Source organism: Aulonocara sp. 'chitande type north' Nkhata Bay, linkage group LG20 (genome assembly GCF_057382095.1).
Source record: "Aulonocara sp. 'chitande type north' Nkhata Bay isolate Kocher_YH1m ecotype deep benthic linkage group LG20, A_spYH_male_GT1.1, whole genome shotgun sequence".
NCBI lineage: Eukaryota > Metazoa > Chordata > Actinopteri > Cichliformes > Cichlidae > Aulonocara > Aulonocara sp. 'chitande type north' Nkhata Bay.
This window is the reverse complement of record NC_141363.1, coordinates 28,093,734-28,108,818: the sequence shown is the minus strand read 5'-3', so window position 1 is coordinate 28,108,818 and position 15,085 is coordinate 28,093,734. Positions and strand designations below refer to the sequence as shown.

The window sequence follows — 15,085 nt, the reverse complement described above, 5'->3', positions numbered from 1 at the left end:
AACATATCTGAATATAGCTGAATTCTAACGTTTTACATTTTTAAAATGTATTCATAACAAATAACGTTCCAAGTAAGTTTGAGTTGCGGATTTCCGATGACAAGTAAACGCAACAACGCAAGTCTCGCGTGAGGACAATGTTGCGTTTGCTTCCCGTAGAAAATTAGAAAGTGACGGTTCCTCTTAAAGTGCCAACCTCGGATATTTGATGTCTGCTCTGTAACAGACAGTACACAGAACTGGCCATACTGAATATGAACGTTTTGCGACTGTTCGTCTGTGGTAGCCGTGTGATGGATTTGCGACAGACTTCAGAGTCGAACGGCACAGATTTAAACTAAACGCTGCAGCTTCATAGGCTCACTTTAAAAGTGTCTTGGTTGCCTGCTGTGGCTCTCCTGTGACTCTAATCTATAATGGCGTCATCTGCTGTTACTAACACAACAGCGGGAGCCTTTTTAAAAACTCCCGCTCGGGTTTAAGAAGACACGCAGCGTCAGTTTTACGACAGAGAGGCGCAGACACGGATATTATTCGGGAGGAGAATATTACAATGAAACACACCAGGGCGATTTATAAGATTATTAACGGCAGAACCTGAAAAAAAGCACACACACATTTGTTTGTTTGTATGTGTCCAATTAAGCGCCACTTTAGCTGTCGGGTGGCTGCTGCTGCACCGTGGACAGCAGTACCAGCAACAACCAGGCCTGATAGGCTGAGCCCATCAGCCATGGAGAGGTGCAGCAGGAGTGGCCGCAGTCCCAACGGCACTGTGGGGACGTTAACGTGGTAATAAAAGGAGATTCACTGATCCCAGTAAAGGGTCACAGGCCTCCCGTGTTGTATTGAAGCCCAGCAGGAGGAAGTGTGTTTCGGGTTCTTGTGGCGTCTCTGCAGGTATGTACGTCTTTTCTCAGTACACAGCGATTATGAGCTTCTCCGTGTCTGAGCCTACATGCCACAGCTGATGATGTGACAGGACCATAAATAACACGCGCGTTTAAGCACAGAGGGCTCGGGATAGGAAATGATGTTTGGTGTGCTTCCACACAGCCCACGGTCAGGTGTCACACATTCTAGTTTATGCAGTGGGATCATTTGTAATAATGCACCTGTCCTCTGGGTAAATCCTCCACTCCACCCGTGTCTCACTCAGTCCTTAACTGACGAGCTGGCCCTTACTGATTCTTCCTCAGCCTCTTCTCCTTAGCTGCCAGTGGAGACAACGTTAGAGATGCAAGGCTGAGATTGTTTGGACACGTGCAGAGAGGATACGTGACAGCTGCCAGGCAGGAGGGACAGAGGAAGACCTCTGAAAGTTCGGATGTAGTGAAGGAGGGCATGTGGAGAGTTTGTGCGTCAGAGGAGGAGGAGGATGGGATCAATCGAAAGGAGGCAGCAGAATCTGGAAAGATCAACATAAAGCTGATAATTACACGAAAGACCAAATCGTGTAGCAGAATTCTGATTCAGAAGAGCGCTTTGTGTTGCAGACCATTTGGAGAATGAGCACTAAGAACAGAAGGGGGCAGTATTGCAACTGTAAAGGATGCAAACTGTTGGAAAACTCCAAAGAGGAAGCAGTTTAGCGTAAAGTTCGCAGCAGCTGTAGCAGTGCTTATTTTTGTGGCTGTGGACGAATGGGAGCTCAGGGGCATAAAGGCAGCAGGACCGAGGAGGTGGTATAAACTATCTGCACATTGCACCAGTGTAAATCAGTCCAGCACGATGGCGTTAGGCGCACTCGGTTGACTCGATGTGTCGATTCTGCGTTTACGTGTGAATGCAGCCTGAGCACGTGCTGAGCCCGGACAGCTAGCTTAAGCAGCGCGTGCGCGCAAGAGTTATAACGAGCCGCTCGCGTCGCTGTTAAGCAACCGACGTTATCACAGCCGTCGGTCACCATTCAGTCAGACCATAATTAACCCGTGATGTAAAGGGTCAGAGGTAGGAGTGTGTGAGTGCCGTGCTGCCTGCTATAGTGGTAAGTCCGAAACAGCTGTTATATGCGGGATGTGGAAAAGTTTCGTGGAGAACATTTAGCTAAAGTTGTGCTTTAACACGTTTTCTCATGCAGGCAACATTAAATCTGAACACACCGCCGTATCTGTTCTTCTTCCCAGTGTAAGTTACAGTCATGGTGAACCAGGTTCAGCGAGGGGATGGCACCTGCCAGTGCAAGAGCGACTCCAGCGGGGCCAGCAACAGTGGCGGGGACAGCTCCAAGGAGAGCTCCCGGTGCTCCACGCCGGTGCTGGATGCGTACCGGTCGGACAGATTGCGGGACAAGATGCGCAGAAGGATGGAGTCCGGAGACCGCTGGTTCTCGTTGGAGTTCTTCCCTCCACGCACAGCCAGTGGGGCTGTTAACCTCATATCACGGTATGTGAACTTAAACGGGACGCATCAAGAATGAGACGTCCCTGGGTTAACAGCGACCGCTGGTGGGGCTGTTGGTGGTGCAGATGGGAACTGAAGAGGGACAAGGAAAGGCAGGAGTGTGCTAGTAGGGCTATGTATAGCAACAGGAGAGATGATAGTGTGTGTGTGTAGGGGGGGGATCCAGTAGAAGTGACAGACTCTGGCAGTAACATATCCCAAAAAGTCATGATGGCGGTCAGTCCTGCTTTTATTTATTTATTTATTTTAACTCATGTTTTGGTCCACAGGCAGCATCCACTATCTCAGGATGTTTATTCTAATGCTTATAAAATTGACCGATTTCGCGATTGGGACCTTTTCACGCCTTCTTTAACTTAATCACAAAAATCCTTTTTATGAGCAAAATCAACAGAAGGTTGCAATTTGACAGCTGTTCTGTTATGAAGTATGTGATCTCTCTGATATGTATCCAGGGAACTCTAAGACACAAAACAGTGTTCTTCACTGTCTGGAGCACATCCAGTTCTTGGTAGACTAATAAACCCAACACGCAGACCAACACAGACTAATTAACAATCCACCAAAAAAGTACAAACATTGATATGAATTTTCCACAGCAGACGTCCTCAAATGTGTGACAATAAAAGCTTCATGAAACATAACACTGTACACACTATGATCTTATCTGCAAAACTGAAAACACCTTACTGAGCCCATCTGGGAAAACGTGTCCCGGTTTGGCTCCCAGCCCTCAAGTCCAGATTGTAGTTGTTATGTATGTGTTCATCTTTACTACCTCACTCCCACCCCTGGTTTGAGTGTGCCTTTGTGTTTTTTCTACAGGTTTGACCGTATGGGCTCTGGTGGGCCCCTGTTCATCGACATTACCTGGCACCCAGCAGGCGACCCGGGTTCAGACAAGGAAACTTCATCCATGATGATTGCTAGCACAGCTGTCAACTATTGTGGCCTGGAGAGCATCCTCCACCTAACCTGCTGCAATCAAAGCAAAGAGAAAATCACTGGCTACTTGGCAAAAGCAAAGCACCTGGGCCTGAAGAATATCATGGCACTAAGAGGAGGTAATGCTGATGGTAGCCATACCAGCACTCTTCTGTTTAACACTTACTCTCCAACAGATAAACCGGAGAGCAGCTTGGGGTTAGTATGAGCCAGGGATCAAACCATCAACCTTTCAGTCATTAGATGATCCGCTGTACTTCCTGGGCTGCAGCAGCTCAGCAGCCATAAAGGTTGATGGGGCATTGTCATCCTGTGAATGCAATAACTCGAGAACAAGAGGATGTGGGATTTAGAGAGGCGTACCCACTGAAGGGTAGCACTGGCTGTCGAGTATTTTTATCATGTCTTCACACAGCAGCACGCCAACAACACTCGTACTCGTAAATTAAATGCATTATTAATGGAATCATCCATTTTTCTGTACAGCCTGTGATGTACTAAATCTCTCAGGATGTACCATTTATTTAAAAGGGAAAAAAAGAAAAAAAAAACTCCTAATAAACTGCAAATGTAAAACCTGATGGAGACATCCTGCTGCAGCGTTTGTGCTCTGAAATATTCCAGATCATTCAGCTTCTGAGACGAGAATTAGAAACACAATGTCAGACCTACTTTTTCCTTTACTTTGGTCTTACTGCAAGCAAGAAAAATATTTGAAAATCAACAAGCAGCATGATTTCGAATGGCTTAAAAAATGTAGTAAAGACAAATGTCAGGTGACGTGAAGTTGCTCGGTGTAACAGTGGACTGTGTTCTCCACACTGGCGTGGGTTACAGTGGACTCTCCAAACACTGATTCTGTTCATCTGGACGTTTTCAGTGGGAGAAACGTTTCATCACTCATCCAGGTGACTTCTTCAGTCTCAGCTGAAGGTTTCCCCAATCTTATAAACAGTACATTTGCATAATGACTAAAACCAGCCCACTGAAGGAACAATGGGCTGTGAGGTCAGTCCCTTAATCATTATTATGCAAATTCTCATGACCATTGATCAACAGCCACTGATCAGTGGTCATGAGTATGATTCACAGAGTTGGTGAATGGCAGCTATCACAGCATTGTAAGATGGTGACAGATGTACCCTTAGACCCCCTCCTCCATTCAGAGATGGTCTTTCCCTTTTCACGTAAATGGCCTCCTTGACTCCGCCCTCAAACCAGCATTCCTCCCTGTCCAGGATGTGTTCATCCTCATCATTGGAAGAGTGTCCTCTGGCCTGTAGGTGTAAATAGACTGCAGAGTCCTGGCCTGATGGTTGCTGATCAATGCTCATGAGAATTTGCATAATTATGATTAAGGAACTGACCTCCCGGCCCATTGTTCCTTCAGTGGTGCTAGTTTCAGTTCAGGCAAATGATCATTATGTTTATAAGGTTGGAAACCTGCAGTCAGCTGAGACTGAAGAAGTCACCTGGATGAGTGACGACACGTTTCTCCCACTGAAAACGTCCAGATGAACAGAATCAACTTTTGGGATTTCTTTACCTGGATGACTGAACATCCATCAAGACATTACAATGGACTGTTAACACAGCGCCGCATGCACGAGCAGTGCTCTGCAGAGGCGGACAGTTTATGTCCTGTTTGTAATGTTCTGTGACACTTTGTTAAAATCATCGGTCACAACCATAAAAGCACTTAAATGCTGCGTTAGCAGGCATGCTACATGCAGCGAGTGATGTCACACGCTACATCTGAATCAGCTGATGGCTGAATGTCAACAATCTGATCGCTGACGGACGAGTTTTTCTTTGGCAATTAAAATCGATGCATTCCCACTGCTAATGCTTCCCAATCTGTGGAGACGTTCCTTCACCGTAACACGTCCTCGATTCAGCTGCACTTTCCCCGATTCATACAAACTAATGGATCTCCCTCTTTGTTTTAATCGGCGCTCAAAGCTCATCTAGTTTGTTGTACAAGGATGCGACCTGTCTCATCCAGCTGTGCATGTTTTTAAACCTTAGGCATGTGCCAAATATCTTCACAGACCCAATAGGAGAAGATTGGGAGAAAGAGGAGGATGGTTTCAACTATGCCATCGACCTTGTCAAACATATCCGCTCAGAGTTTGATGACTACTTTGACATCTGCGTCGCTGGTATGTTCTCACCGTCGAGGTCAGCAGGATGCAGTTTGAGTGGATTGTCGCTAATTTAAATGTGTGTGTCCAGGCTACCCCACAGGCCACCCTGAAGCAGAGAGCTATGAAGCTGATCTCAGGCACCTGAAGGAGAAAGTGGATGCTGGAGCAGACTTTGTCATCACCCAGCTGTTCTTCAGGCCCGACACTTTCCTCAAGTTCCTGGATGATTGCAGAGCCATTGGCATCACATGTCCCATCTTACCAGGAATCTTCCCCATTCAGGTAACTAAGTTCTTCTAGGAACAGGAATCCTCTTACCTTTATCTTCAAAGCAATTTTCTCCTCTTTGAAGTGATAGTGTTGTGTTCTGTTACTCTTTACACTCCCTGTGATTGTGCTTTCCTCTTTCGTCATCTGAACCATGGAGCAGTCAAAGGGGTAGCTGGTTGCAGTGATACTAAAGAGTGTTAAATGTACTCGTCATGGTCCAGATTTCCCTTTTGCCTTCCACACAGGGAAAGACGACTCGATGGAGCTAATGTTTCAGACAGACATTGTAGCATTAGCAGTCTCACAGTGACAGCAGTGCGTCCTGACCACACGTAAAGCTGCTGGATAACAGTACGTTCTGTTAGAGCTGCACAGGAGTGGATCTCAACTTTCGTGTGTTCATGTTGTTCAGGGTTACCAGTCTCTGCGTCAGCTTGTCAAGCTCTCCAAGCTTGAGGTCCCAGAGGAGATCACCCAAGTCATCGAGCCTATCAAAGACAACGATGCTGCTATCCGTAATTATGGGATACAGCAAGCAGTGGAGATGTGCCGTGTGCTGCTGGATAGTGGCAAGGTGCCAGGTGTCCACTTTTACACGCTGAACCGTGAAGTTGCGACCATGGAGGTGCTTCGACAGCTGGGCCTGTGGATAGAAGACCCCAGGTCAGTCAATCAAACACCAGTGCTTTGAGCAAAAGTGAGATTCAGTCGAGTTTAATAAGAAAATGTAGTTTCGTCAACCATCTCCACACAATATTAACTCCGATTCTAAGTTAGAAATATGAACATGCTGCCAAAAACCACAGAAAAAATAAATGAAAGCATATACAAGGTTGGAGCCGCATGTAGATGGAGCTGGGGCATTGCTTCAGGAATGGAACTAATAAACTGTGCGGGCCATCCAGTGTCGTACTTTGCCTTGAGTGTATCATTACACTGCAGCTCCATCTGAATCTGCACAGGTGCAGTTTCCACGTAAATGAGTTGCGAAGCAGCTCAAAATTCTCTTTTTGTGCTTCAAAGTCACCAAAGCGCCGGGCGTGCGCAGTGCGCTCAGTTTATCAGCAAAGTCCGCTGACTTGGTTCAACATTACTTGGCAACAGGGAAAGTGGGGCAGGTTGCACTGGTGCATTTGTGACAGCTTCACTTGAAATGCCTTCACCACATCATACATGTCCATGAACTGACAGATTTCCTTGCTGAGCTCAAAAACTCTATTGAGAACTTTTCCCCAACTCAGCCAACGGACCTCTGTATGATGAGGAATGTCAGCAAACTCTGAATCTATTTCCCACATAAAAGACTGAAATTGACGGTGATTTAAACTTTTAGCTCAGATAAAATTTACGGTTTGCGTTACGGTGATCATTACATGCTCCATTTTTAGGACTTTACCACACAGCCTTTCCTGGTGTGTGATGCAGTATGCTGTTAACTCGCCGATACAGTTCTCCTGCATCTTTACTCGCATCCTGACGACAACACCGGCGCTCGATCTGTTGTTTGTCCCGGGGCAGTTTCATGTCGGTTAGAGCAGGGCGATATGGCCAAAAATATTTATCACGATATATATTTGAAAATTTGCGATAACGATATAACTGACGATATAATTGATGCGTGACAAAATACAACTCCACAACATTACTAGCGCAAAAAGACAACCTTCCATTTATTTTCACTTAAACAAGAAGCTGGTTTTTATGTACATTAAAGCTTTATAAAAATGTAACAGTGCAAATGCAAATTCCTTGCTGAAAGTTTAACCAAAAGGCATTTCCAGTAGAAATGGGCTGACATATCCTGAGCATAACCATGTATAATATCCACTGAAGTTAAAAAGAGGTGCTTTGCAACATTAAACTGCAGCGTGCAGTACGTATTTTTCGGACCATAAGGTGCACGGGATTATAAGGCACATTAAGCGAAACAAAGCAGTCAGATAAATCAAACTTTATTAAACTCATTCTTCTTGCTTCCTCCACTTCTGTACCATTGATTCATTAATGTTGAATTCTCTGGCAGCTGCTCTATTCCCATGTTGTTGCAGTATATTAATGACTAACCTCGTATTGTGGATGGATTATCTCAGTTGTTCTCCTGACTGAAGTTTGGTCCTTTTACAGCATCCTGCCATGCGATTGCATTTGTCTCTAACCATGAGGAACCTTCACGTTAACTTTTATAAGTGGAAAAGTGTTAGTGTTCGTCCTCCAGCTTCACTGTTTATGTTATGCTAACATAGCTGTGTCGCTAGCGATCACGTAGCACATCATTATATAGCAGCTAGCCCAACTTCAGTAACCCTACAAACGTCACTGCTGTTTAGTTTCCTGTCTTCATTTATGTTGGAAGTGATAGCAGAGCTGTACGTTTGATTTTTTTCAGAAATCTCTCAGTCAGAACATGCAATATCATGCTTAGGTAACTAGCGAGCTAACTTCCGCTAGCTTCCTGCTAGCTTCTAACTCCGTTAAATGTAATACATTTTGTTTTCATGGATGCCTGGAAGTTAAACTTCATAGTTACACCTGGTAAAGCAGCAATGCTGATCGTTTTATTAAAGATGAAAGAATTTAGACAGTTTTTAACTCTTAGTGATGCTGCAGTGTTCGTTTGACCTGAAAAAGATGGAGTTTAGGACCCAGATTACTCCCAGATTTAAGGGCATCTTAGTCCGACGGCCGCTTGCATGTTCTGCAAAAAAATGTGCTTTGTGGACAAACACCAAACCAGTTCCACATCACTGAAGTTGCACCATTTTTACAAACCAATTCTGGTTCATCTGTTTCACTCAACAATCGGCCATGTGCGTATGAAAACAAAGGCACTGCGCATGCGCGTTTTACTCATATTCTATCGCGATATTTCATTTTCCTATCGTTGCCTAACATTATACCGGTATTACCGTGAACGGTATAATATGGCCCAGCCCTAATGTCGGTTACACTTTGACATACGTTTCTGCTCAGGCTCACATTTGCCAAAATCTGCGTTTTGTCTGGACACATGACGTCGCACAAAATCTGCATTTTGTCTGGACACATGACGTCGCACAGCTTCATCATGCAGCTCTTCAGAGTCATAAATGGCCGGGCTGATTTGGCTATCTCCTCTGCTACAATAAAACTTGCTTTCACAACAGCTTCACTTTGTGATTTTTCTCTGGTGAAATGTTAGATTCTTCTTTAGCTCTTCTACCTTCTGTAGTTTCTGCATTTAGGTTTTTCAGCTAATCCTGATGTTTTTTGTCATAGTGCCGTCTTAAATTAAATTCTTTAATTACAGCATATTAGCTCCACTAATAAGACACACGGGGTTACCAGCAATGTCTGTAAACATATATTCAGCCTCCCACCGGTGCTGAAAGGCTCTGCTTTCAGAATCGACTTTTCGCTTCGCCATTGTGAGTGGCTAGCTTTGTAATAACAGAAGTTTGACTTGATTGACGCAGGAATGTTCCCAGTTAGCCTAGCGTTCGGCAAGGAGGCTGCAGCGCTGCATTATGGGATCTGTAGTTTCTGTGTTATTAGCACCTCATATCACCATGCATAACACTAATAATAAATCTGTATAAAATGATTTCGGCCTAGAGTTTGACACGTGCTTGTAAGGAGTCTGGAATGATGCTGCATTTACTACTTTAAAGACTGGAAATCAAACCCTGACCATGTGGGTATAATGAGAGGATATGGCGATAGACTCCCCAAAGCACATTACTATCTTGCCTTTTCGACTCGCAGCCATACTTCACCTCTGTCAGACAGATCCTCGTCTATGCGATATGACACGTTTGGGCCTGTAATATAATAAATAAATAATAATAATATACTAAAATTAATTTTGTGTCCTGAGAGTTTCCCAAATCGAGTTGGTGTGTTGAGAATTGCCGAGACGGGGTTTGCACCGTGTAAGATGATGTCATCTGTTTAAAGTGATGATTTATGTGAGAGGCCTCCAGTCACGTAAAATGATGATTATGGCATGCTGGGTTCCTCAGTGTTCACCAATTCAATTCAGTTTTATTTATATAGCACCAAATCACAGCAACAGTCGCCTCAAGGCGCTTTATATTGTAAGGTAGACCCTACAATAATACAACAGAGAAAACCCAACAATCATATGACCCCCTATGAGCAAGCACTTTGGCGACAGTGGGACGGAAAAACTCCCTTTTAACAAGAAGAAACCTCTGGCAGAACCAGGCTCAGGGAGGGGCGGCCATCTGCTGTGATTGGTTGGGGTGAGAGAAGGAAGACAGGATAAAGACATGCTGTGGAAGACAGACGGGGATTAATAACAGATATGATTCAGTGCAGAGAGGTCTATTAACACATAGTGAGTGAGAAAGGTGACTGGAAAGGAAACACTCAATGCATCATGGAAATCCCCGGCAGCCTACGTCTATTGCAGCATAACTAAGGGCTGGGCCAGGTGACCCTGAATCCTCCCTATCTATATGCTTTAGCAAAAAGGCAAGTTTTAAGCCTAATCTTGAAAGTAGAGATAAGATTAAGATAAGATGGGGCCTGATTATTTAAGACCTTGTATGTGAGGAGCAGGATTTTGAATTCAATTCTGGATTTAACAGGGAGCCAATGAAGGGAAGCCAATACAGGAGAAATATGCTCTCTCTTTCTAGTCCCTGTCAGGACTCTTGCTGCAGCATTTTGGATTAGCTGAAGGCTTTCAGGGAGTTTTTAGGACTTCCTGATAATAATGAATTACAGTAGTCCAGCCTGGAAGTAATAAATGCATGAACTAGTTTTTCAGCGTCACTCTGAGACAGGATATTTCTAATTTTAGAGATGTTGCGCAAATGGAAGAACGCAGTCTTACATATTTTTTTAATATGTGCATTGAAGGACATGTCCTGGTCAAAAATGACTCCCAAGGTTCCTCACAGTGTTACTGGAGGCCAAGGTAATGCCATCCAGAGTAAGAATCTGGTTAGATACCATATTTCTAAGATTTTCAGGGCCGAGTACAATAACCTCAGTTTTATCTGAATTAAGAAGCAGAAAGTTAGCAGCCATCCAGGTCTTTATGTCTTTAAGACATTCCTGCAGTTTAACTAATTGGTGTGTGTCATCAGCATAGCAGTGAAAATGTATGCTATGTCTTCTGATAGTACTGCCTAAGGGAAGCATGTATATAAACAGAATTGGTCCTAGCACTGAACCCTGTGGAACACCATAATTAACCTCAGTGTGTGAAGAGGACTCTCCATTTACATGAACAAATCTGAGTCTATTAGATAGATATGATACAAACCACTGCAGCGCAGTACCTGTAATACCTACCAGCATGTTCTAATCGCTCTAATAGGATATTATACCAGTCATCTTGGGTGGAATTTGATTCCACAGTGAGATTTGCTCAAGTTGCAGATCTGCCGATGGTTGTATTAACTGTTCAGGAGCTCACTGATGCCTTTTTCAAAGTCTGGGAGGAGATTCCCATAAACATTACTGCCTCACACCAACTTTCGTGACACATGTTGACATGCTAACACTGTGTTGAATCAAACTGTAAGTTCTAACTCCAATTTAGGTGTAATTTTGAATCTGCTTAAAAGGTTGATTATTACATCTCCACTGACAATTTTATTATCATTACATTACAGTGTTACATGAGTAAAGTATTTCAGCTTGAATGCTTCGTTCATCAAGAACTCATGTGTGATCAAAGTAGTGACCAAAGTATTTGCTTCATTTCACTGAGCAGTGTCTTTTGTAGAGCAGGCCTTTATTTCTTTTCCTGCCCTGAGAGAGTGCTGTAGAGGCTGACAGTGTGTTTCTGTGCCAGGCGGCCTCTGCCCTGGGCAGTGAGCGCCCATCCCAAACGGAAGGTAGAAGATGTTCGACCCATCTTCTGGGCTTCCAGGCCCAAGAGCTACATCTACAGAACCCAGGACTGGGACGACTTCCCCAATGGCAGATGGTAGGGTTCATTTATCACGATGTCCTCATTGTTGCATTTCAGACATTAAATGAGGGCTGTTGTTGTTGAATGCCTCAATTTATGCAAATTATTGCATAAGTGTATGTAAGAACTTGCATACGAGTTGTGAGTCGTGCTGTTGTCCACAGGGATCATCCTTCATCTCCAGCCTTTGACTCTGTTAAGTGCATACTGGAGTTACATTAACAGCTGTTCTATGTGATAAGTTTTCTAATGTGTGTTCTTGTAGCTGCAGTTTTTCTTTTTCGGTATTAAACCGGCAAACACACTGATGTCCTCATGACCATTGTATTCACTGTGTGTTAACAAGAAAACTGCCATCACTCTGAGCTGAGTGGACCCTGGCAGACTGGCAGACGTGGGAAGTATGATGCAGGTTTTAGGCTCGCTGTTGCTCAAAAGCTCACCATCAGAAGACCCTGTTGCTTGCTTGTTTATGCATTTCTCCTTTAACCTCCTAAGACACAAACGCTTTCATAGCATGCATTTTTAATTTATCTTTGATATTTGGGCTGATTGGGACCTGATGAATGTAAAAACAAAGAGTTAACTTTTTTTAAACCTGATTTTGTTTCTAAGAAATGAGATCCACATATGAGGATACTTGTTTAAAATTTCAATAGAACAGAGGCAGTATAATGTCCTCGTAAGTGGATATCAGGCCCTTGTAGAGCAAAATTTAGTATTTTGGTCTAGACAACCAAAAATGTGATTCCTACATATGTGGACGCCAGGTCCTAGGAGGTTAAATATGTGACTCATTCTTCAGATGGACTGGTTGTTTCCTACTCTGCTCGAGCGCTCACATTGACACTATGAAATGTGCACACGCGTTAAATTGTATTATTATTGTTTCTTGTTTTTTTTTTTTTAATCTAATCACTTTCTGGAACCTCGTTCAGCTTTTATTGAACTTTAGCTCAGAGTCTTGTTTTCGTCCTCAGGGGAAATTCCTCGTCTCCAGCTTTTGGGGAGTTGAATGACTATTACCTGTTCTACCTGAAGAGCAAATCATCTAAAGATGCACTGCTGCAAATGTGGGGTGAAGAGCTACAAAATGAGGAGAGCGTCTTCGAAGTCTTTACCTGCTACATTACAGCTCAGCCAAATCGCTGCGGACACAAGGTATCCAGGATGAACCACGGAGCTCGGTCACTCGTAGCTTTCCCAGCCTGTGGCACCACAGATTTCCTATATCTGTCCTTGGTTTAAGTATACAAAGCTGTTGTCTACTGTATGTTCCAGCTAAATTAGATAAGTCAAGTGTGAAAACTAACCTTGTGGTTGGCTGGTGTGCCATTGTTACTCTGTTTAAATGAATCCTGTCCTGAGTGCACTGGAAACACTGACACTCACTCTGAGAACAGGTTTTTGTTTTTAACCATACCCCACGTAGCCACTCGTTCTTCCACAGCAAGTCTTCTGTATATAGCAGCAGTAACAGCAGGCTAAGGCTTTCTCTTCTGCTGTAGGTGATGTGTTTGCCTTGGAATGACGAGCCTCTGGCCCCAGAGACCAACCTTCTGAAGGATGAACTGGAGAAAGTGAACAGGCGAGGAGTCCTCACCATCAATTCTCAGCCCAACATCAATGGCAAACCCTCCACAGACCCCATTGTGGGCTGGGGACCTCCAGGGGGCTATGTCTTCCAGAAGGTACAAACACTAACAGTATTTTCAGTACCTTCAGATGGGATACTCAGAGTCTGCTATTGTTAATATGGATGTTATTCAACCGACAGGCCTATCTGGAGTTTTTCACCTCCAGTGAAAATGTGACCGCTCTTCTTAAAGTACTGAAGAAGTACGAGCCCCGTGTGAATTATCACATTGTTAATGTGAATGTAAGTTTGTTCACAAAGCATCAGTCACTCCATGGTTGTGTGTGTGTGTAAACATTGGTCATGGTGAACATTTTGCATGCAGGGCCGTAACCTGACCAACGCCCCTGAAATGCAACCAAATGCTGTGACTTGGGGGATCTTCGCCGGAAGGGAGATTGTTCAGCCGACTGTAGTGGACCCAGTTAGTTTCATGTACTGGAAGGTGAGACACTGTCTTCTTTCTGTCCACAGTTTGGGGAATGTTAAACCTTGTGTCGTGTTTTTAAATGACTGAAATATTTAAGGTTTAAAGGGGTAATAATAAAGTATGACTGCGTTTAATGGTAGAGTAGGAGGCGGAGCTCTGGAACCAGCTCCAAGCGGTCGCAGCAGATGGCCCCGCCCCTCCTTGCTGCTGGTACTGCTGGAGGTTTCTTCCTGTTAAAAGGGAGTTTTTCCTTCCCACTGTCACTAGCTGCTCGCTCATACGGGCTTATCTGATTGTTTGTTTTCTCTGTATTTTTGTATAATCTTTAACTTTAAAGACAGAGTGCAGTGTGATGTAAAAGCTCTGGCATGTTGTGTTGACCCAGATGTTCTCATATCTTCTCAGGATGAGGCGTTTGCCTTGTGGATTGAGCAGTGGGGCAAACTCTATGAAGACGAGTCTCCTTCTCGGATGATAATTAAATATATCCATGACAATTACTTCCTCGTCAATTTGGTGGACAATGACTTCCCTCTGGAGAACTGCCTGTGGCAAGTCATCGATGACATGTTTGAGCTGCTCGACGCTCCTCCAGAGCTTCACAGTGAAGAAACTGTCTGAATAAAGTCTTTTTTTTTTTTTTTTAAGAAAAAAAAAGAAAACACTAAGAACAGTTGAGTTTTTTTTTTTTTTTTTAAATGCCATTAACGTTACAGAGTATGAATATCAAACTGTAAAGATGTTTTTATTGATTTTTCAAACCTTTGAGTGAATAGGAAACAATGATCAATGAAATTGTGCGGTCATGTTGGCTCCTGATGAGTAATGTCACTGTCAGGCAGATTAACCTGTTTTGTTTTTACGTATGTGGAGCTGATCATTTGTTCAAAGGGAAACTTGTGCTAAACAACTAAACCTCCAAACGATGACCTCAGAACATGAATTGTGAACATTTCACTTTTACTCTTACAAAGAGTTCAGATGGCCTACATGTAAGAATGAGCATTAATGTGTTATTATAGGTGAGAACCTAGTGTAGTGATCAAATATATGTAAGATGTGTGCAAATCTTACACCTTATGATGAACTTGATGTCATGACAAGAGTCACACTTAAAGCACCTGCTGCCTTATGTACATGATTAATAATACTTATTAAATACTTTTCCTTCACTTACGTAACTTGTCCAGTAACTGTGTGGGTGGGAGGTATGGAGCTGGGCATCGACGCTGGTCTGTAGTGACAAGTGGCTTTATTAGGTGCTAGTGCTAACGTCAAGTTCAAAGTCCAGGTCATACAGTACATGACACTCCAGCAGCCAAGTGGCA

General features: G+C 43.7%; 1 protein-coding gene across 3 annotated transcripts; it reads left to right on the top strand.

Moving 5' to 3' along the window:
* The first annotated feature begins 207 nt into the window (after nucleotides 1-207).
* mthfr (methylenetetrahydrofolate reductase (NAD(P)H)) lies at nucleotides 208-14,398 on the top strand. Of its 3 annotated transcripts, none has more exons than XM_086276633.1 (12): nucleotides 208-900; nucleotides 2,127-2,385; nucleotides 3,229-3,467; nucleotides 5,400-5,510; nucleotides 5,584-5,777; nucleotides 6,178-6,428; nucleotides 11,572-11,706; nucleotides 12,672-12,852; nucleotides 13,200-13,382; nucleotides 13,469-13,570; nucleotides 13,653-13,772; nucleotides 14,163-14,398. In XM_086276633.1, exons 2-12 carry the CDS (start codon nucleotides 2,141-2,143, stop codon nucleotides 14,376-14,378), a joined length of 1,977 nt encoding a protein of 658 aa, XP_086132759.1. In that variant the 5' UTR covers nucleotides 208-900; nucleotides 2,127-2,140; the 3' UTR covers nucleotides 14,379-14,398. The 3 variants fall into 3 exon arrangements, with proteins under 3 accessions (XP_086132759.1, XP_086132758.1, XP_086132757.1); XM_086276632.1 differs by lacking the exon at nucleotides 208-900 and adding an exon at nucleotides 1,379-1,682; XM_086276631.1 differs by lacking the exon at nucleotides 208-900 and adding an exon at nucleotides 1,380-1,987.
* The last annotated feature ends 687 nt before the right edge of the window (nucleotides 14,399-15,085 follow it).